This window comes from Necator americanus, chromosome II (assembly GCF_031761385.1).
Source record: "Necator americanus strain Aroian chromosome II, whole genome shotgun sequence".
In the NCBI taxonomy this organism is placed as follows: domain Eukaryota; kingdom Metazoa; phylum Nematoda; class Chromadorea; order Rhabditida; family Ancylostomatidae; genus Necator; species Necator americanus.
Window position 1 is genome coordinate 24,554,041 of NC_087372.1, and position 21,225 is coordinate 24,575,265.

General features: G+C 42.3%; 8 protein-coding genes across 8 annotated transcripts in view; 2 read left to right on the forward strand and 6 right to left on the reverse strand.

Annotated features, from left to right (window-relative positions):
* RB195_019321 (uncharacterized protein) overlaps positions 1-1,915 on the reverse strand; it is a gene marked incomplete at both ends in the record, with an annotated part of 54,520 nt that extends 52,605 nt beyond the window's left edge. The window contains one exon of the mRNA XM_064187121.1: positions 1,880-1,915. Within this exon, the coding sequence (XP_064043002.1) occupies positions 1,880-1,915 (36 nt within the window). The remainder of the gene's footprint in view (positions 1-1,879) is intronic.
* Positions 1,916-10,366: 8,451 nt separating this feature from the next.
* RB195_019322 (uncharacterized protein) lies at positions 10,367-11,260 on the reverse strand (the record flags this gene model as incomplete). Its single annotated transcript, XM_064187123.1, has 1 exon — positions 10,367-11,260. The coding sequence occupies one exon, from the start codon at positions 11,258-11,260 to the stop codon at positions 10,367-10,369; it is 894 nt and encodes a 297-aa protein (XP_064043005.1).
* On the reverse strand, positions 10,367-12,979 carry RB195_019323 (uncharacterized protein; the record flags this gene model as incomplete). The annotated part of the gene is made up of 5 exons (XM_064187124.1): positions 10,367-11,195; positions 11,482-11,842; positions 11,929-12,339; positions 12,397-12,723; positions 12,850-12,979. 5 exons carry the CDS (start codon positions 12,977-12,979, stop codon positions 10,367-10,369), a joined length of 2,058 nt encoding a protein of 685 aa, XP_064043004.1.
* RB195_019324 (uncharacterized protein) lies at positions 11,478-11,744 on the reverse strand (the record flags this gene model as incomplete). Its single annotated transcript, XM_064187125.1, has 1 exon — positions 11,478-11,744. The coding sequence occupies one exon, from the start codon at positions 11,742-11,744 to the stop codon at positions 11,478-11,480; it is 267 nt and encodes an 88-aa protein (XP_064043006.1).
* On the reverse strand, positions 11,864-12,220 carry RB195_019325 (uncharacterized protein; the record flags this gene model as incomplete). Its single annotated transcript, XM_064187126.1, has 1 exon — positions 11,864-12,220. The coding sequence occupies one exon, from the start codon at positions 12,218-12,220 to the stop codon at positions 11,864-11,866; it is 357 nt and encodes a 118-aa protein (XP_064043007.1).
* Positions 12,980-17,964: 4,985 nt separating the features above from the next.
* RB195_019326 (uncharacterized protein) lies at positions 17,965-18,225 on the reverse strand (the record flags this gene model as incomplete). The annotated part of the gene is made up of 2 exons (XM_064187127.1): positions 17,965-18,160; positions 18,206-18,225. The coding sequence occupies 2 exons, from the start codon at positions 18,223-18,225 to the stop codon at positions 17,965-17,967; spliced, it is 216 nt and encodes a 71-aa protein (XP_064043008.1).
* Positions 18,226-19,084: 859 nt separating this feature from the next.
* On the forward strand, positions 19,085-20,641 carry RB195_019327 (uncharacterized protein; the record flags this gene model as incomplete). Its single annotated transcript, XM_064187128.1, has 1 exon — positions 19,085-20,641. The coding sequence occupies one exon, from the start codon at positions 19,085-19,087 to the stop codon at positions 20,639-20,641; it is 1,557 nt and encodes a 518-aa protein (XP_064043009.1).
* Positions 20,642-20,751: 110 nt separating this feature from the next.
* Positions 20,752-21,216, forward strand: RB195_019328 (uncharacterized protein; the record flags this gene model as incomplete). Its single annotated transcript, XM_064187129.1, has 1 exon — positions 20,752-21,216. The coding sequence occupies one exon, from the start codon at positions 20,752-20,754 to the stop codon at positions 21,214-21,216; it is 465 nt and encodes a 154-aa protein (XP_064043010.1).
* Positions 21,217-21,225: the final 9 nt, after the last annotated feature.

Consider the following 21,225-nt stretch of genomic DNA (forward strand, 5'->3'; position numbering starts at 1 on the left):
CAGACTTGTCTGGCGTTGTAAAAGCACTGACTTGACACATCGGCTAGCCACCGCAAGTCACTGTGTAGGTGAGTTACACATTCGTGAACTTCAAACGATTCTGAATTGAAGTGAACGTGGTGGCGCATCCTAGGTGTATTGATTAACGCCAGAAACTTTATCCTTTATAGATTACAGCGGAAGCCACCCAAATGTTGCAAAAATGGGCTCTTGTTCAGCGCATTGCCAATGCCCAGACTCTCATGGGCAATTGCCCAGACAGCATGGAATTCCTGCCAACCACTCTCCGTTTCGCTATACCGAACTGTCGGACATTGTTGAACTTGGCGTCGACAGACAGTTCAGAGGAGTCGTTAAGTCTCCAGCAATATGGAACAACGAATTATGAATGGGTTCTCTGCGAGTTGTTACTTTAGATCGAAAAGTTCGGGCAGGGCTGTGTTCAAGGATATCACACCTCTGGAAAGAAACGAGCAGTTGTGTCACATGACAGCACTAGCTCGCTCAATAAATTAAAAGTCATAGAAGTAGGTTAGGCCAAGCCCATTCTTTTCTTTTCTGGTACGAGTAGAAGGGATTAGTTGATTTAGGTATGTCTCGTATAGAGGAGTAAATAAGGTTCGAGGTTCGCAGCCAGTAGGATTCATCCTTTCTGTACATGCACACATATAAATACTTTGATTTGGATTGCTTGTGTGATTTCAAATTCTGAAGGAAATTTTGACTTGGACGAGAATTCTGCGAGCGAAAGTTACCTTTTCACATTCGTTTTACAGATTTATTTTAATTTAATAGATTAAGATTTTTCATATAAGGTTCCGTATGAAATTTGGAGCTTGGTAATGGAAGAGTTCCCACTTCATGCTATCAGAGTTCTGAAAAGGCAACGATGAAACAAAAGCTCGGAGAAACATTTTTGTATTGATCGGGTGCGCTATATTAATGTACGTAAATGCCAACGATAGACTGTTGGGTTCAAATCATTAATTTAATTTAGATTTATTTTAACTTGACGAGAAAAAAAGACTTGTTTGTTGTCGCTGCTTTCTTTTTGCTTCCCAAAGCCCCTAGCACAATCTGGCTATTTTTGCAGCGTCGACATCAGCAGACATACATGCATAGTATAGTCGTCAATAAGCAAAGCATACGCATACACGCTTGACGTCACTGCACTTTTCTGCGATTCGACCGCGTAAACAACATCGACTTTCAGCTCCAGCTGAACAATACGGACCATCTTTCTTACAGAATAAAAATCTTCTTGTCTAAGTCATAATCACGTCTTAAAAGTAGGAAGGAATTTAAAACATTAATTGTTGCAACAAATGAGTAGGGACCCTTGGAATTTGTAAGGACCTTATTTATATCGGTGAATATAACGAAACATATGGGAAGGTTGTTTTATTGCAATTTCTATTAATTGACTAAAATTAAACTCTGGCAAATAGCTCGAGGAGTAATTATAGATGCACGTCTCTCCTTCAAAAACTAGGTATCTAGTGCACGGTTAATTACCCCAATGTAATTCTACATCTTAGAATTGGAACTAAAGATATCACTACCCAATATTGCTTCATATAAAAAATTAATAACAATTACAACACAACTAAGAACTATATTACAAACATTACTCGATAAAACATCATGCACAGTTAGCCTAAGGTGTATGTTTATTATCCATTACACGTTTCATATATATTGTTGAGGAGTGCAGCAATAATTCTATGGCTTTGTTTCGTTTTTATAACATTTATGTACCTAACGAAAGCTTAACCACCTACCTAAAAATATAAACATTCCTATCCACTTTTTTCAAATTCTAGCAAGGTAGGAAACGATGAGGATAATATGCAGGATAGCTACAAAAAATGGAAACTACCTCTATAAGACCGATTTTTTTCGAATTACTGCACATCGCGGAAAAAGATCAAGAAATGAAGCGATTGAGAGAACAAGTGAGCAGAAGATAGCCATTTCTGCAATAACCTGTAAACCAGATTAGATGAATTCAATTTGTAGCTGCGAATATGAGGGAAGTAATGCTCTGTTTCACGTAATGGACTTGCAGTCGGCACACAGCCGCTTTGGAGAAGCAAAAGAAAATACTTTCCAGTTGAGCACATTTCCAGAAACTATCCTATCTATAGATGAAAAACAGCAACTCAACAGAATTTTCATGCCGAATTGGATTCACTGTCTTCACTGTTAGGTGGTAGTTTTGCATTCGAACGATGGAATAAATTGTTTTCAATGGAAACCTGTCCTCGCATAATCGCAGTCATAATCGAGTAGTCATGAATCACGAATCTACCGATAACATTCACTTGAATTCCCTGATATATGACTCTGTCGTTTTTTTTTTTGGAAAATGTGACGCTCATCACGGAAAATATGTGCAAAATGTTTTTAGTGCATTTCGAAAACTGAACAGCAATATGACCACGAAAGTAAGTGAGTAACATTGAGAACTTCATAACAAAAGCAAAGAAATAGAAAGCAGAAGGTAGAAGAATTTCTGTGAATACAGTAACTACCCTGTTAAATACAATGCCATGCTTCGGTTATGTCAAATATTTAACCAAGTCATTGCGCAAACTCGTTACTGAGCGTTAATTGACATTATTACTAGAATTAGTCATACTCGGCTTTTGGAGTATTCAACCTTTCGACAGAACTTACAGTGTATCTTGCACGGTACACTGCTATCTTTTTATAAATTACTTTTTCGTTGCTACGCTCTCCATTTTAAGTTAGCACCTCAGTAATTGTTATTATCGTCAAGCTTTCCAAGTCTAACCGTAAGCAGGCAAGATGGATTTTGGAATGCTTTTTTTAAATTCAAGTGCCATCACTGGATGCCACCCCCATCCATAAACCCTTGCTCGCTGTTCACCTAAGTTATCGACAAAATTGCATACTCTCGGATTATATAGTGCAGTGCAAAATCTTAGGTCCACGCCTGATTTTCCTAATAGCGGTCTAGAAACGGATTACCAGAGCGAGGCAATACTACCGCGGTATTTCTCACCTCTATACAAACCTTTGTACAAATACCTTTGGCTAGATACCTGATCAGCGCAGGATGCCACGAACTTTTTTTGAAAAATGGGCCAGTGCAAAATCTTATGTCAACCTGAGAACTTTCCATGACCTTGGCTTTCCCACGCAGAGTTTCCCCCTGACCATGGTTTTCCTATGTAAAGTTAGGTATAAATAGGCCGATGCATGCGATCGTTTGTTTCAATGACAAAGTCCAGCAAGCTTTCTGCTCACCAGCGAGCTCAGGTCGATGTCCTTCACTCGGCCGCTCTTTCAAACAATAGGATCGCAGCTCGAGCGGGGAGAGATCTCACAACCTCATCAACCACTATCTGAAGAACACGGAAGTCTAAAAGGAAAAAATCTCTATCGAACGTCCAAGAAAATTATCTAGAAGGGATGAAAGTCGCTTGGTTCGGATGGCTTCCTACATCAGCGAGTCCGCGAACAGCCCCGGCGTATTCTTGATCTTCCTGTATCAAAATAAACAGTACTACATAGCTTAGACCGCTGTCCTAACATCGTTAATCACGTTATGAAACGTGCACCTCGTTCGACTGACCGCTAGAAGGCTGCCAGGATTAAGTTCGTTCGCGCACACATGGGCACAATTTGTAAAAATATGAGATACTCTTGCAGCTAATCTGCAAAGTACTTATCTGACTTTGAGATGGTGTTCTCCCATGAAAAGAAGTGGGACCTCGATGGGTCCGACGGCTACAGACACAACTGGAGAGATTTTAGGAAAGAGGAACGAGTGCTCTCAAAGCGTAACTTCGGTGATGGAAGTCTCTTGATCTGGGTCTATTGTCGGAGACGCTGAAGTAGCTTGCTTCGATCCCTCATATATCTTAGCCATTTAGAATTTCCACCAATCTTGAACAATAAGACCAGGTACGTAGCAGCCCGTCTAATTTAAATGATTGAGCAGTTCTTTGACATTTTAACATTACATATTACAGGCAAAAAATGAACGAGCTCGATGCAGCGAGAAATAGCGCGATGACGAGAGTGCGACCGTCCTCACTAGCGCTGCACCTGTCACTCAAAGCAACATAAACTATGGATGTGAATTCATCAAAAAGAAATGAATGACAAATGCGGTCCGGACAGGAGAAGCGAAGCTCGTTTTCACTCGGGACCGGCAGGGGTCCACGAGAGGACAGTTTCAAGCGGAAAGTGTGCCGTCGAGTGTGTTCGACGAGACTGGCCTGCTGTTGCCGCGTCGCGTTTGGCTGGTTGAACACGACCACACATGTCGGCTACGTGTCCCCAAAATGCGACTCACAAGGGGGGGGCAGTCAGGGAGAGCCTGAAGGGTGCTCTCTCATATGCTTTGAAACAAAGGGCGCGAAAACTAATGAGTCATCTTCAATGCCGCCATGGTCCTTTTCCAGAAGAGGACCAATAAAGGGTAGGTTTTTTGTATGAGAGGAAGAATGAGGAAGAATGGCCATTAAATCCAAATGTGCCTTGTGTTCCCCATTTATGATTACGCTTTTTTCTAGCAAGAATCAAAACTCTTAAAGCGCTCATATGTCGATATTTCTCGATGCGATTCGGAATAGGCATCTTGGTGAAAATCAAACTGAAGTAAACAAATGATAAGAGTGGGAAAAAGTAAGATACCGAATCTGCTCCCATGTCATTTTCCGCGTTTCTTGCAATGATTCAAAAGAAAGTGACAGGAGTGGAGTTTTAGTGGGTATTTAGATGCGTTTCTCTATCCATTGTACTGATCCGTTAAAGAAGTCATGAAATTAAAAGTGCTGGATGAAAGTTGGAATGAGGGTAGTCAGAATTTTGCTCTCTTGTTACTTTGATTTGTAAACATTCTTCGTGTACATCTTCTAAGAAATCAGTAGTTTCATAAGGCAAGTTCCATGTTTTCTTCGTTCCATGTTTCCTTCTCTCTTGCCAAATGCTCTTGTTTTTTTCATTTGCAATAAAAAAATTACTAGCTTCGGTAATATCGAGCGGCTGGCTATAATTCAACTTGTGATCGACACTCAGGTAAGTCAAGTTCAGCGAAACAGTTGTGGTTTGGTCGAAAGTCACAATATTGAAACAGCCCAACTTCTGAGTGCACCCGGGCAAATGAGAATTTTCTACGCTTGACATATTTGAGTTAGAACTCGAATAGGGCAGAATATGTACGGAATCGGTACTACTACTGATCATTCTACATGGGAAATTGAATTGAGGCTAGAAAATTTCAAGTTACACAGTTATCAACTAATTGAAACTTAGCGTAGAAATAGAATTTCAAGCGTTGGGATGAAGTATGTGGTTCTTTCGCAGAAAAATGATTGACAAAATGAAAACATGACTGATGTGGAGCGAGAAGCGACGTAATCCAAAGAGCAAACAAACAAATGAAACTGAAATCAGCGGAGCTCGATAGAAACGTGGCAAAATGCGACACATGTAACGGCAATCATACATATTCAATATCGTTTTAGCATCAAAACTTCTGGCTGCGTAAAAAAAGCGAGAAAGCGTGGGCGAAGAAGCATCCACATCATTGGAAGCGAAACACAACAACAGTGCGATACATTTCGAATTCAGTACCGGCATCCTGGAATAGGCATCCTAGAAGCAGAGATTCTCTGAAGGAACAGCGCTCGACTATTCTTCTCTTTGTATGTGTTGCTAGTCAACAAAGAACAGTTTTGAATTTGTATGCATCGCAGTGGCACAATTTAAGAAGAAAAAACTAAAAATTGGCAGCTGTCAAAAAAAACCACTCCTTTACAGTTTGAACAACACGCCTGAGTTCAAGAAAGCAAAAGATTTCAAGCGCAGACGGACAGGTTCAAACAGCAGTTGATCCTCATCCACGCTGTTTTGATAAACTTCTTGCTAGGCTTCAAATATTTTGCAGTAAAATACATGAAAGACGTGATCGCACTTGTACAACAAGATTTTGTTCTTTGCATGACGCCAGCATACTGCATTAATGAGATATTCGATGTCGATATGACGACGAACGCCATTCGTCACCCTCTAATTCATGAAATTCGCTATTATTTTTTTTTAAGAAAAAGCGCTTTTTTTCGAAATTTACCATTTGATTGTTAGGTGAGATTTCAAAACTAGACCGTTTTCTAGTCAAAAAACGAAACACGATTACTCCCTATTGACGCAGCGACACAATCCAATTGAGTTCAGTCGACAAGCTGATAAAAATCTAGAAGATTTAGAGAACAAATTTTAGAATTAGACTAGTCCAGGAAGGATACTGGACCAGAATCACGTTAAAAATGCCAAAAAAAAGCTTCAAAATAAAAATGAAACAATAATCTCCAAGTCCTCTCTTCTTGAAACCTCGACATTTGAGAGTGTATTTATGTTTTCTTGCTATGTCAACAAGGTTTAAGTGAACCTTTTTTATTGACCGTGTGCTTGGAACAATATCGAGGCTTGGCGAGGAGAGAGGAGGAGTTTGGTGGGATATGCACGGTATCAAAGACCTCGAACCATTTTCAGACCTTTGAAAAAGACGAGTTTGTCGAAACGTCAGGCCAATAAAAAAGTTTCACCTAAACATCGTCGGCATAACAAGAAAACATATAAATGAAACGTTTATTTCAACACATTGACGAAAGTAAGACTCAGCGGTGTATTCATTTTAACAGATTTTTCCTATATTTTTCATAGAAACTTCGGGACAAAAAAGTGTGTAGTGAAGAGTGTTGAGTGATCCGACGCATGCCAAATATAAAGTTACTATTCTACGACTGAGAACGTTACAACCTACATATGAATCGCGCTCAAAGAGCGGAATTACATAACATTTCCAAGCCCGAAAAGATGGAAGAGCGCGCAGTTGCTGTAAACTGTTCTCTTATATCAAACTCCTCAATTAACAATAAAAAATAATTGCACTTATTTTGCCAAGCTGCTCCAACATTTTTTCGTAGTGAAGTATTTGTATTGTTATTGTCATTTCCCTAGCACACCATATTAGTAGTAAAGTCGCGTGCACGTTTGCAAACCGTGATGCGTGAGCTCATGAGGCTAATTTCAGTCTTACTTTCCACTAGACTTTAAGGTAATGATACTCCTATTTACCTATTCCTGCTGTAAGACATTGTATTTTTTGCACACGATTATCAATGTCATACTCTGGCTTTAAATGAAATTCCAGTCAGTGCCAACAGATGAGGACGGGAGCTGAAGACCACCCATATAGCAGTGCCCATAATCGATGATAACAAGCACAAGGGTGCTTCGCACGTTCATGAAAAATTCAACAATTGCGAACAAGACTCGGGACTGCTGTCATTAGGATATTAGGACGTTGGGGTTTCATGATAAGAGAGCGAAACAAGTTTTTGCCGAGTTGTATCACTGAGTGATGTAAGTCGGATATAAATTTTAAGAAACAAAACTAATTGTTCTAGTTAGGTTGTTTGAGCTGATTTATGTTTGCGTATTCGCCACAACTGAGGATGGGCTTACCTCGTAGGATTCTCTCCAACTTCTCATTAGCCTGCAGAAAGCATTCTACCACTGAATATTACTGAGATTTCATCTGTCTTGAAGCAACTAAAAGACTAGCACTGAAAAAAAGCAAATTTCGACAGAGGCAGCTGTGTATAAACTAGCATAAAGTCAGAAATAAAAGAAAATCTGAACTATCGTTGCTAAACAACGAGGTAAACTCGTCCTCAGCTAACGCTCATACAAGATGATATGATGCGGAATGAATAATAAATAGAAAGGAAATGAGTATGACTTTTAGAAATGTCTCCCCTCTCTCACTCTTTCGCCCTCTCATTTCTTCTTTATGTATATTTATAAATTTTTTATATATAGACGAGAATGAGGCGGAAAATTCAAAAATTCGCAGATAAGGAAGAAGGGTAAAAGAAAGGAGAAGAAGAGAGTGAGTTACACACTCTCCAGGAACACAGGGGGGTCGGCAAAGGATTGAGGCATGCGAATGGCCGAGGGTCTCTATTGACACCTACGGCAGCGCAAGTAGCGAGGCGAGTAGGAAGCAAACAATTACTGCCTCTGAAGAACGGAGTAGTGTTCCTGCTGCACGCAGACTACGAATACACTGTGTACATTTTTTGCCTGGCATTGAAATGTTCAATAGAAAGGAAATCGTTCAGGAATTTCATTAAATGGCAAATGTTAAAGTTGATTCGAGGAAATTGAACTAACACAGCTTTAATTAGTTGACTAATGTAATCCACCACAGAACAAGTTCTCAACTCAGCACTTTCTACGAAACAAACGAAATAAAACCTATTTCACAAAGAAGAAGAGCCGGGAAAAAAGAGCTTGGTGACTTTATTTTTCTACTTTCTATGAAGAACTGCAAGAAAGAAGATGTGACACTACGTTTCGTAGGATCAACAGAGTTTGCTCAAATCAATTAATTTTATTTTCACCTCATTTGGAAAGAGAGAATTTCTCGAAAGAAGTAAAATGAAAAATATGGGAAGAAAATCATAGAATTGAAAATGAAAATTTCTTTCAATCCAAAGAAATTGATTTAAAGACTCCGATCTTTGTTGCATTTTTCTTATAGGTCAGAGATTAAATATGATTAAAGGCATCACCCAATGAATCTGGTTTGGTGCGGGTTTCAGGTGGGTAATGCCTATCCGGGGTCGTAGATTGTGGGGAAAAAGGTGAATCCGTCTATTTCTTCCTAACTGCCGTAAAAAACGGCCCGGAAGATGCGGCTCGTGCAGAAGGTTGGCGCGCTCGAATAGAACTAGTTGTAGAAAATACCGCCCCGAAACGCACGAAACCGCACTTTCTGGGCAGTTTTTTTTACGGCGATTGGGAAGAAAGGAGCGGGATCCCACCCGTTTCTGCAATCTATGATCCCGTATAGTCTTTGACCATCGGAAATCCATATCGTCAGATTCGTGGAGTGATGCCTTTAAAAAAGGAAAGGGACAAGACGGTGGAAAAAAGTGTTCCAAAACCAGATCAAAGGTGAAGCATTGAGCAGGCAGGAGACGCTTCCATGCATTGTAAATGCAATATCATAGTTTGCGCGCAGGTATTGTAGAAATTCCAAAGCCTTTGACGAATTTCTTTTTTACTGTGCTTATTACTAAGCAGCAAGAAGATGACTCCAGTCACAGAAGAAGTTCAACAGTTCACTGAGAAGTATGGACGTTTTCTGCTTGATGCCACGCAAGAAGCAGAAACAATAGATGAAAGGCAAGAAACGCTACAAAAAATAATCCAAAGTTGTTGCTACACTCGCGGAAACATTCTTCTACTTCCGCAGAGACGGGTGTGTATACACGCCTAGATGTTGGATGGATAACTGAGTGAGAACTGTGCTGATGCAGCACGCATAATAATTCGTTGAAAATATAAATTGAAGAGTTTTCAAATGACTATGAGTCGGATAATCAATCTAAAGTAGAATTTCCCTCAAAATGTGTTGTCTTGACAAACTTACTTGCAATCGTGAGTTTTTGCCACTTACACAAATGCTGCCACAACATTCAACTAATCTCCGATTAGTCTTGTTGACTTTTTTTCACAGTTATAAACTGTGTTGTTGGAACTTCAAATCGTGGAGATTTCTTTGAATCTGAATTTCAATGTCAGTCACTGACATTGGCTAAGACACTTGAGTAATCAGAACCATTCTTCAGCAACCAACGTCAGAGATCACTGTTTCATTGTTTGTTTTCCAGAAACTCAATATTAGGCCTTGAGTTCTCTACCCACTGTAGGAACAATTTTCAGATTCTTATGCGATAAAAAGCGATGCACAATCGTTTTCATTCTATCACTCTTACAAATTTGAAGAATTTAAGGAGTTAAAGAGTTGTCAGGTCGTGCAAGCTGAGGTCTTTAACGCTTTTCACACCACTGATCAATTTGCCACAAAAACACAGACTATGTCTCAAACCTTACGTAGCCAATTCTGAATTGAGCTCAACATCAAAAACCAAATTCAATCCCTTTTACTCCAATCTCACGGTATAATGAATCATGAAATATGAAGTAATAGTCATTGAAATAGCAAAATATTTTATGTAACCGATATCCAACAGATGAAATGTGCACCTACTGAAAATAAATACAAAAATGACCACTCTGGCGATCTTGTAAAGAAGTGGAACCAAATGGTCAAAAACTATTCTGAACTGGGAACAATTAGAATACCATTTATGTTTTCTTATGAGTGGAGCGTTATGAAATGCAAACTCACACATCAACACACTAAGAAGACAAAGCGCATTATAAGTCGGAGGTCTATTTATAATTTCAAGAACAGAAAAGGTGGAAATAACCCTTAGGAGCTTTGTATCAGTTGTATCACCTGTACTCCCGTTGTTCATCGATTTGCTCGAGCGGGCACCGGTAATACTTCCATTTGTCCTGATTGCGCGCAAGTGTTGTCCAGTGGCATTTCTTCTCGCGAGAGAGTCGAAGAGCATCGTATTTTCCTTCGAAGGATTTCGTTAAGAGGTCTGACCATCGGTCTTCCTGCGGTGCGTTTGAAGTGGCGTGGTATCCAGCCACTTACGGCTCTGGTCCAACGATTGTCGTTGAAACGCATCACGTGTCCGGCCCACCTCATCTTGCTGTCCTTGGCATATGCGGCAGCGTCACTGATCTTCGATCCGTGACGTAGGAATGAACTTCGAATCCCTCCTATCACATGCGTAAAGCGGGTTACTCTAAGCATCACCCTTTCAATTCCGCGTTTTATGACGCTGATCGCATTTTTCTCCTGCTTGCGAAACGCCATATATAACGTTATATATAAAACGTTATATATAGCTGCAGCGTTCGGATATGTTCGTTCAATTGGACATGAATGGGGTATCAGGAACCCAGGAACCCATAAGTTCCTCATACACATCGTCTTGTCTAGGTTCAGCTGAAGACCGATCTTTCTACACGTTTCATCAATTTCGACCAGCATCTGTTCCGCCTGATTGATATTTGATGTTATAAGAACGATGTCATCAGCGAAACGAAGATGGTGTAAATGCCGGCCGTCAACTTTCACTCCCATGTCATCCCATTCCAATCCTCGTACCGCGTTCTCGAGAATGGCACAGAATATTTTGGGTGAAATTGTGTCACTCTGACGAACCCCTTTCTTCACGTAGATTACGACATCATTGTAGAGTGGGGAAATTTTGGTTGTGGAGTTGCTATACAACTCACGAAGTATCTTTATGTATCTATGTATGTATATCTTTATGGAATAGGGACGCATTGGTTGTTCAAGGCCTCCATGACCGCTTCGGTCTCAACTGTATCAAAGCTTTTCTTCAAATCGATGAAAGTGAGAAACAACGGCATCTTGTACCCTCGCGATACTTCTACGAATTTTGAAACCGCGTGTATGTGGTCAATTGTTCTAGACGCTTTTCGAGACCCTGCTTACCCGCATGGCTGTCCTTCATCTAATGTTCTTTCTATCCTGTTTAGGATTACTCTTGTGAAGAGCTTGTAGATTGTATCGTCCAATCTGCTCGTAGAAGCAACAAGCAGATTGGACGATAGCTGCCGATTTCATGTGGATCACCCTTTTTATACCACAACACGGTCTTGCTGGTCTTCCACTGTTTAGGAACCTTGCATTCCGTCAGATAACGAGTGAGGAGCCTCTCTAGTGTGATGAGGACTGGCGGTAGGTACTTCAGATGTTCAGACTTGATTCTGTCGGGACCGGGTGAAGCAAGATTCTTCACCGACATGATGGCATGTCGGACTTTGGAAGGGAGGACTTTTGGAATGACATGTCCATCTTCGCTCAAATGGCGAGGAGGAAAGTGGACGTGGCTGTCGAAGAGATCTGAGTAGAAGTCGTGAATGACTATTTCTGTCCCTCTTCTGTAGTTGTTCCATCTGTGGTCCGGAGAGGAGTCATTATTGTTTTACGATTAGCGAAGTTCTGACGGGCATAGCGAATGATCTGTCCCACCTCTGCAGCTTCATCCAGCACTTCTGCTCTTCTCTGTTTGAGCTCTTCCTTTAACGCCTCTCTGCAAAGCCATGCGAGTTCGTATGTGAGTTCTTGGTTGCCTGCAGCTCGTGCAGCTCCACGCTGAGGTATCAGCTTCAGAGTTTTCGGAGGCTGGCGTCTCTTGGTGGTTTTGAAACTCTTCGCTTTCCTCGTAGAGTCGTAAAGATGTTCTACAAACCGTTCATATTCGTCGTCAATGTTGTTCATGACGGTATCTTCCCAAAAACCGACAACCGAAGCGAAGAGCTCCCAGTCGATGATGGTTCTGGGAGTTCGCTTAGTGAACTTCGCGGCTTTTTCTCCTCTCGGTGTAAAAGAAAATCTTCCTCGAAGATGGCGATGGTCCGATCTCGTATACAACAGCTAAATCCGTCAGGCAAAACCTTTTACTGACGATGATGTGGCCAATTTCATTATGATACCCTCTATCGGGAGACTACCACGTCCATGTAAAGAGGAGGGCTTCTGGAATTGCAAATTCCCATGGATGGTCTTAGACGTCATGATGAACTCGGAGAGCCTCTCCCTTTGTTCATTCCATTGTATGCCGTGGGTTATGATGTGATGTTCTTCAGGCGGTCTTCTTGGGCCAATTTCGGCTTTGAAATCACCAATTATTACCTTGCAGAAAGTATGATCTTCTCTGTGGAACTTCCCCAGGTCCTCATAGAAAGCTTCGACATCTTCTTCTTCGTAGTTTGATGTTGGAGCTTAAGCGACGAAGACAATCAAAGCTTATGTTGGACTACATCTTCTCATCCGCAGATTTCCGATTCGGGTTGTAAGTTGTTTGAAAGAGGCTATGTTTACTGCCATATTCGTGTTGACGAGGACACCAACTTCTCTACTGTCGCATCTTCCTAAGAACAGTTCTTCTCCAGTGTCATACACGGCGTTCAGTGGGTGGCGTCGCCTCGTCTCGGTCAGTCCGATGACGTCGTACTTGATCTTCTTGGCTTGCATCATCAGATCTTCGATGGCCCCTTCCGATGTACGTGCGTACGTGCGTTATAAGTACAGATCGTCATCCTAGTCCTTTTCCGTTTCAGTAGCCTTCATGACTCCTACCTGGCGCTACCGTACGAGGCTTTCCTCTGGAATCAGGAGACTCTTTTCTATTACTGTGTTTTGCATAAAAATTTTAAAACCCATGGGCAGGTTGCAAGCCTCTAGTCTTATGAGTCTTTGGGAGAGCGTTGCGTTCTTGCGGAATGGACAGGTAGAGCTTATTTGTTGGAGGTGACTCCAAACCGAATCCCTTGCACCTTCCAGTCACTTGATTGCAGGCTTTTGCCCGGACCAACGTGCGGGATTCACTAGTATTATACGCCTATCCTGGCACAGCAGAAACAGATAATCCCCTCCTGAATCCACCTATGTCTCAAGGCAGGTCGCTTTTGGTCCGCGATTAGCCCCTAGCCGCCACCTGGGGACGCGCCACGTAGCCTCGCGGCTAACCGTCTGTGATCCTTCTAATGAGGGAGGTCCGTGGTAGAGGTTTGTATTGATGCAAATCGTTAATTAATATAAACATCATGGTGATGTGAAATTACACTCTTGGAATTATATCCAGATTTTCTAGACCATTCTACCCATGTGATAGTCATTTCAGCAGATGCACTTTTCTTTCAGTATGCTGCGATAGATAACGTTCTGTGAGAATGCCAACAATTCCAGTCGGGTTCTTTCACTCTAGCCAAAGTTGTTCGTTTGTCTATGTACACCGTTACTTTCAAATGCTCCCGAAAAGTTATGGCATGGACAAAATATAAAAAAAACGCTGCTAACATGGGTGTCGAGGAATATCCCGGAGAAGAACAAGGTGGTCAGAAGATACTCGACAAAACTGATTTATTGCTGCTTTTGATATGTACTCGGTTGCCCTATCTCTTTCGAAAACAAACGTAGCATGTAAGGAATGCGGCGTTGATGTAGCCCTGGTTGCGTTACCGTTGCGGAATCAACACTTCCAAAGAACGCATCCGCATCTAGGGTTAAAAAAAATCTACCCGATCCCTAATAAACCGCGGTTGGTGTAATAAGGTGCCACCTTAAATCGTAGGTCGGACCATGGTGGTCCTGTAGGTGAAGATCAGTGTGGATGACCGTATACAGTCATATAACCTATTTACTGCAGAATCAAAAAAAAAATTAAATGAGAAAAAAACTGTCAAATCCAACCAAGTAAAAAATTACAATAGTTGTTTTCGAATAAATGAGTGAGGACATGCAGTATTGTGTTGGGCAATTCATAAACGGTTACGTAACATGTATGCAAGACGCGCGCCGCAGGTTGATTCAGCTGCTGTGGCGAACTAGGCACGCAGCAATTAATGCTCGCATATGTAAATATTTCATTGTTTACAAAAGAAATCCTTATTTCCAATGAGATGTTACTGCGGCGCATTTTTCATTTCCCTCCTTATTTGCGTCCACCTCGCCACATTGATCAAACCACAGCACAATCGTCTGACGTCGCGGCACTTCCTGGCTGCCTACTACTACCTACCATTACCTAGGATTTTGCAGCTGAGTATGTTTGAATACTGTTAAATTTAGCTGAACCTGCAAGAAATAATAGAAGTTAAGCGGTTACATACGGAGGGTTTAAGTTCTTAGTCTATTTTTCGTGTCTGCCAGTAATTTCTCCTATAACTACACACGTATAAAATGGTTCATAGCTGTTCGTTGTAGTTTACGAGTTAAAGGAATGTACAACATAGATACGAGACAAAGGATGGCAACAGAGAGATCGGTCGGATTTTGGATGGATTTTATGTATGGTTTTATGTATGTGCATTGAGTATGTTCTCCGGCAAGATGGGCGTCAAGCTTAGAACGTGCAAGAGTGGCAAGACATTCGACGCCCCTCTCCGCAAAAGCAATTTTGCTTTGGCGCAAAATAGTAATGCCACAATGGGTAGGAAATGGACATCTCCCATAGGTTCTCCTATAAAAAATGTTAATTGAGTAAAGAGAAAGAAAAGGGAAAGAAGGGGTTTTGTCAAACAGTTACGATGAAGGGAAGGAGAGCTAGGAGCAAGTGTTGGAATGATGATTATTCTTGGGGGAGTTTCCAACAGTTAATTTGAAAGCGCGGTAAAGAGACTATTGTTGAACAGCTGTTTCCCTCTCGACTAACTCAGAACCAAACTGCGCTCTCGTATAACCACTGGAAAGAATGTTCTGTAGTATGAGAGCACGACGAAACCATCTGGTTCTCATTGAAATGTACGTAGGAGACCATGCAGAACACTGACAGCGAGAGATTGTTCGATCCATTGATCCTTTTCTTGGCACAAATGTAGATTCCATGCTTCCCCTTTGAATCAGTTCAGGGGAACAGAAACTTGAGAACTGTAGTGCTAATAAGATGATTCACTACAAGTGTCATCTTAAAGGCATCACCCCACGAATCTGGGGTGCTGCGGGTTTCAGGTGGGTTATTGATGGAGTCGTTGATTAAGGATAGACGGGTGATTCCGTCCATTTCTTCCTAATCGCCGTGAAAAACGGCCCGGAAGATACGGCTTCAAACATCCCGGTGCGCTATTTTCTACAACGAGTTCGACTGGAGCGCACCAGCCTTGTGCACGCGCCGCATCTTCCGGGCGGTTTTTTTTTTACGGCAATTAGGAAGAAATGGACGGAATCACCCACCTCTCCATAATCTATGACCCCGTATAGGAACTCTCCCCTGAAATCCGCATCTCCTCAGATTCGTGGGGTAATGCCTTTAAGAAGGCAAACTAGAAAAGGCCAAAAAGCAAGGGAACGGGATGTGAGCAAACTTGGACCGTAATCAAATTGCTTTTGAGGAGTCAAATCGAAGTAATTTTCGGATACTGGACTCGTCCATGTGATGCAAGGAGGAGGAGGAGAGCAAAAGTAATGTGCTTTGCCCACCAATAAAACAATAGTGACACATTATCTGCTGCTATACCAAATTCCAGCTGTTGCGATGAGGTGACAAAATTTATTCCCCACGTACCTGCACCAAGATTCAAGTCGTTTTGAATCGACTAAAATTACTTCACAAAAAGGCGAGAATACTAGTAAAGCAGCTTGAGAAGGAAAAAGCAACTATTTTATTATTTCTCTTAAATGCAACTGCTTGAAGAAGAGATCTATATATCATACTATTTAGTAGTGGACTCAGGTTGCTCATATGTGCACGTGCTAAGGAAGTCCTACAGTACACAAAGCGCAAATTTTCCGTCTAGCGCAATTTTCCAGGACATACATCGTATAGAAAGTAAGATTTCAAATCGGGTAATTGAACTGCTTCGATAATTGCATAATTGAAATTTCAAGCTTGAGCGTGCGATAAATTTCAAATGAATGAATGGGGAGCGGAGCAACTTGTTTATCGATAGTGTTTCGAGCGGTGACAAGGGAAAGAATGGGACCTTGTCCGAGGCAAAGATAAGGCTCCTCCTCCTGTCGCGTAGAAATAGACAGAGCTTAACTTTTCGGAGTTATAGACGATGATATTCTGTGGGAGATCTCCCGGCGATGATCGATTTAATACACAGTTTAGTGCTTTCGCTACAAACCCATCATTTAGGGTCTGCGGAATGCGACAAAAACTGCGAGGAACTTTGATTGTCCATATCGGTATGTCGCAGAAAGCGTCTTCAAATTATTATTATTATTATTATTATTAATTATGTTATTATGTCTTCAGATAAACAACGACATTATTGATATTGAGCTATTTTTGTTATATGAATGGTGAAAACGTGATGGGTAAAGTTTTCCCCATACATTGCTCACAATTTTTACATCTACCGAGGAAATTTCAAAAATTTTTTCAAAAAATTTCTGAGGAAATCTATGAACTTCTAAGATAACTTTCGACTTGGCATTTAAATACTTGATGAGAAAACTTGCCTTCACACTTGAAAAACAGTGACACCAGAGCGACAACACCTTATGCGGTGAGTTCGGTCCAACACGGCCTGATACGTTTGCAAACGGACCGATCCCACGACGACCCATTAGTGATTCGAGGTCAGAAAGCAGTGAGAAGGATCAGACGGACTTAGTCTGTGTAAATGTATTCGTGTCAAAAAATTCATACAATGAGTCCGATTCAAGTACGCCAGTTCAGTTACTGCGAGCTCTAAAATTTAGACTTCGGCGCTCTACTACTATTTCATTCTTCGGCTGTAGCGTACATGCGATAGTCGGATCCGCTCTGACTCCCTTCACTTTTGGACAGTTGGCGAATGGATCCTCAAAACTTGAGCTGCACTCCATGACCTAGACCGCGTTCACCTAAGAAGGCTATTCCTTATTGCACCTATGGCTGTAAATTCTACTCTTTTCAAGAAGTGATGCATATACGCGTTGAGCTCATGAAGTAGCCCCTTGCACTCAGTCTGATATAAGATGCGCATCTATATCCATAGTGGTGATATGCATATTACTCTGTACTTGCACATGTTGCATAAAAGATGAGAAGAGCTTTGTCCGTTTTTCGATTTCGTTCCGCTCTCAACATTTTCGTTCTGCGGGAAGTCAACGAACGGTACTCATCAAATCAAAACGTTCTACTTTTAGTCATAAGCAACCTCAATAAACTCACATTTGTACTCACTTTTCAGCAGGACATATAATGCAATGTTAATAATAACTGTTTTGATTCTATGAAATAAAATCCAAAAAAGCGCTTCCGATGGCACATACATCTTACCCCGGGGGTGAGTGAAGTCGGTATATGTTTTGATTCCACGAAGATGATTAAAGACATAAAGTGAGAAAGAAATCTATTCGTTCCACAGTTGTTATAAGTATCACTATCCTAATTGCAACCTTTATTATGACAGAATACAAAAGTACGGGGAAGAGACACAGGGATCATTGACCTCAAAACAAATGAGAAAAGGAAAAACTCGTCAAAGGGGAAGTCCTTCTAACCTCGTAAAATAGAATCACAGCTTTTCTCTTCACATAAAATCGTCAGAGAGATTTCCGTCCCCACTTTCCTTCTGAGGGGGTGAGTCCCAGTCCACATCCTCGTAGTGACGTTGCCGTCGCGCTGCTTCCCGCTCCTCAGCTTCTTTCATCTCGCGTGCTTTCCTTTCCTGTTCTAGTTTCCGTTGCTGTCGACGTTCGGCTGCATCTCGCTGTTCCCGTTCACCTCTGGAAAGAATAAATATTCAAAACAAAGGAGCATCACTTCCGAACCGGCAGTGCAGCGACGACATAAGATAAAGCAAAAACCTTATAGCACAAACTAATCACAGGTTAAAAGGAAAAAGCTGTTTTCGTGGGTACAGCGGAAAGTTAGAATTAGATACCTGTCAGATATACCTGCGAATGGCTAAACGAACAACGGAAAAAAAGACAAAGTACCTTTTCTGTTAACTAATTATGTGAAACTCATAAAAATCTTCATTAAAGAGTGAGTCATGTGCTCGCCTTTTGTCCAGTTGTTATAGTAGAGTCAAAACGACATGAAGCACGGTGCAGTTGAGCTCTAAGCGGTGTGGTGGAGTGCAGCGGTTAGGATAGAGTAAGGACCCTCCTACCACCTCTCATTGCTGCAATTCTCAATGGTCCCACCTCGATTCTAACCGCCATCTCCACCGAGCCGCTCGAGCCCTACGCAACTACACCGTGTTTCATGTCGACTATACAATGAGGAAGGCAGAAAATAACAAGAAAAAATTACAGGCCACTATTATTATCCACATCAATTGACGATATATTCAATAACAATTATTTCCTAATTCCAATAGCAACACAACACCAACTGTTCAGTACGGAAGCAGTTTGTTCCCTAATTTCTTGGTCACGTCTTTAAAAAAAAGAAAAATTAGTGCGACGAAGAGTCAATTGAAACACACACATAGAAGGGTGTTAGTGTTTATACTGCACCTTGTAATGTTAGTTCCCAGAGACGTAAGTGGAGCACGTTTCGATTGCAAAACATAATGTCTGTCGGGGGCCGCGTATATGAGTCTGATTGCTACCTGCACGTGATGGCCCTGCTTTAACTAAACGCAATCAGGCGTTCGAGTGTACGCATTTTGAACATACGAGCTATATAACCTGCACTGTTATATGGCGAAAGCTTCCCATACATTGCAAAAAGGTGCTGTCGTCCAGCACACCGCCAAAGCCCATAACCTGAAAGGTCAACTGCCTGAAGGGAGTATGGAATCTTTGGCAACAACCATTCGTTTCGTCACGCTGAACTGCCGAACACTATCGAGTGAACTCCAACAAGCCGCTCTATCCAGACTTCTGCGATATCTTTGTGTGCCTTTTGCTGCACTGCAGGAAACACGTATGAGGGATCGGCCCGTCATCAGCATCGAAAATTACACCATATACTGCGGCGATGCTGATGAGAACAAAGTAGATGGCTGCGCGATAGCTGTGAGGAACGATTACAAGAACCTGGTGGAGGAATTTGGCTCAACGTCGTCTAGATGCGCCTTTCTACGACTGCGGGATCGCAGAGGACGTAAACTCTCGATCGTAAGTGCTCACGCACCTACGGAAACTGCTGAGGACAACAGTAAGGACGCCTTCTATGATGAACTCAATGCGTTGATGTCTAAAATACCAAACCAGCAGGTGGTCATCGTCGGAATCGACGCAAATGCGAAGATGGGACTCGAACAGACGCGCCTCATCATCGCTTCCACGTTTAAGAGGTATCATCGATGCCATCTGCTCACGTGGCAGGGGTCAACCCTTTTAACGCTTGAAGCGCAGCGCAAGTGGAAGATGAGGACTCTTAAACTTCAGCTCGACTACGTTCTGGCGAGGAACATTCCTCAGTCAAATATCCGAAAATCTAGAGCTGTTTGGGACGTCGCGTTCGACTCTGACCACCGTCCAGTTCTTCTCAGTTTCAAGTTACGGTTCCGCAAGAGAAACCGAGAAGTTCCTCTTCAACCAAAAACCGACATGGCAGGTCTGAAAGATGATGAATGCAGAAGAAAATTCCGCCAACGTGTGTCTATTCATGTTGGAGTACGAACCAGGAAGAAGCTTAGCGATGCGGATTCCTTCACAAAGTGCATCCAGGACGCTGCATGGGAAACGCTCCCGGTTCTGTTGCCGCGGATGAAGTTTGCCTTTGCATCTGCGGAAGCAAAATCCACATACAATGCTGTATGTGTCGCGCGCAGCGCTGGTGACTTCAACCAGGAAAAGCGTCTTAGAAGGAAGCTGCGTCGTCAGTTGCAACAAGACCGCGATAACGAGTGGGCGTCAAGAGCGATGGAGTTTGAGAAGGCGTGGGAGGACAGGAACCCGCGGAAAGCCTACGCTCTACTAAAACAGTATAGCGGCAAAATGAAAAGATGTTCCCATGTCCTCAACACTGTTAATGGGGTGGCTGTCGGTGAAGCAACCCTTCCAATTTGGAAGGAACACTTCATGACCTTGCTGAACCGGCTAGCACCGTCAGCCCCTGAACTCGAACACGTTCATAGACCGACATACGCGGTTGACGAGGAGCCACCGACCGTGTCGGAGGTCCTGGTCTGTATTCAGAAAATGAAGAATGGAAAATCTGGCGGAGACGACGGGATTAGCGCAGAAATGCTAAAGCATCTTCCTCCGTCTGGGATTCGTGAGATGACAAAGATCATCCGTTCAATATAGATAGACGAAAGGATACCTGAGTCGTGGAGACACGCTGTCATAATTCCCCTCCACAAGAAGTTATCCGTCACGGACCCAGGAATTATCGAGGAATCTCTTTGCTGCGTGTTATGTACAAGGTATTGGAACGCATTATCCTGGACCGACTCATTAAACATCGCGAAGAAACAAAGCGCGACGAGCAAGCTGGCTTTCGTCCTGGCCGATCTACGACTGACCAGGTGTTCATCGTCAGGAGAGTGATCGAAATCTGGCAGCGGTATTCGAAGCCAATGCAACTAACGTTTCTGGACTTTGAAGCCGCGTTCGACTCTCCTCACCGAGGCCGTCTTCTCAACGCGCTTCGCGCCGATGGAGTACCAGGAAAGTCCGTTCGCTTGCTTGATGACATGAATCAACGAACAACTGCTGCAGTTCGAAAACCAGCCGGATGTACAACACCGTTTGAAGTGGTAACTGGAGTAAGACAAGGGGCGGTGGCAGGACCCTTCCTGTTCGACTTCGCCATCGACGACATTATGCGAAGAACAGTCGACCAGTGTCCTGCCGACATTGTCTTAGCACCATCTGGGTGACCCTTGACT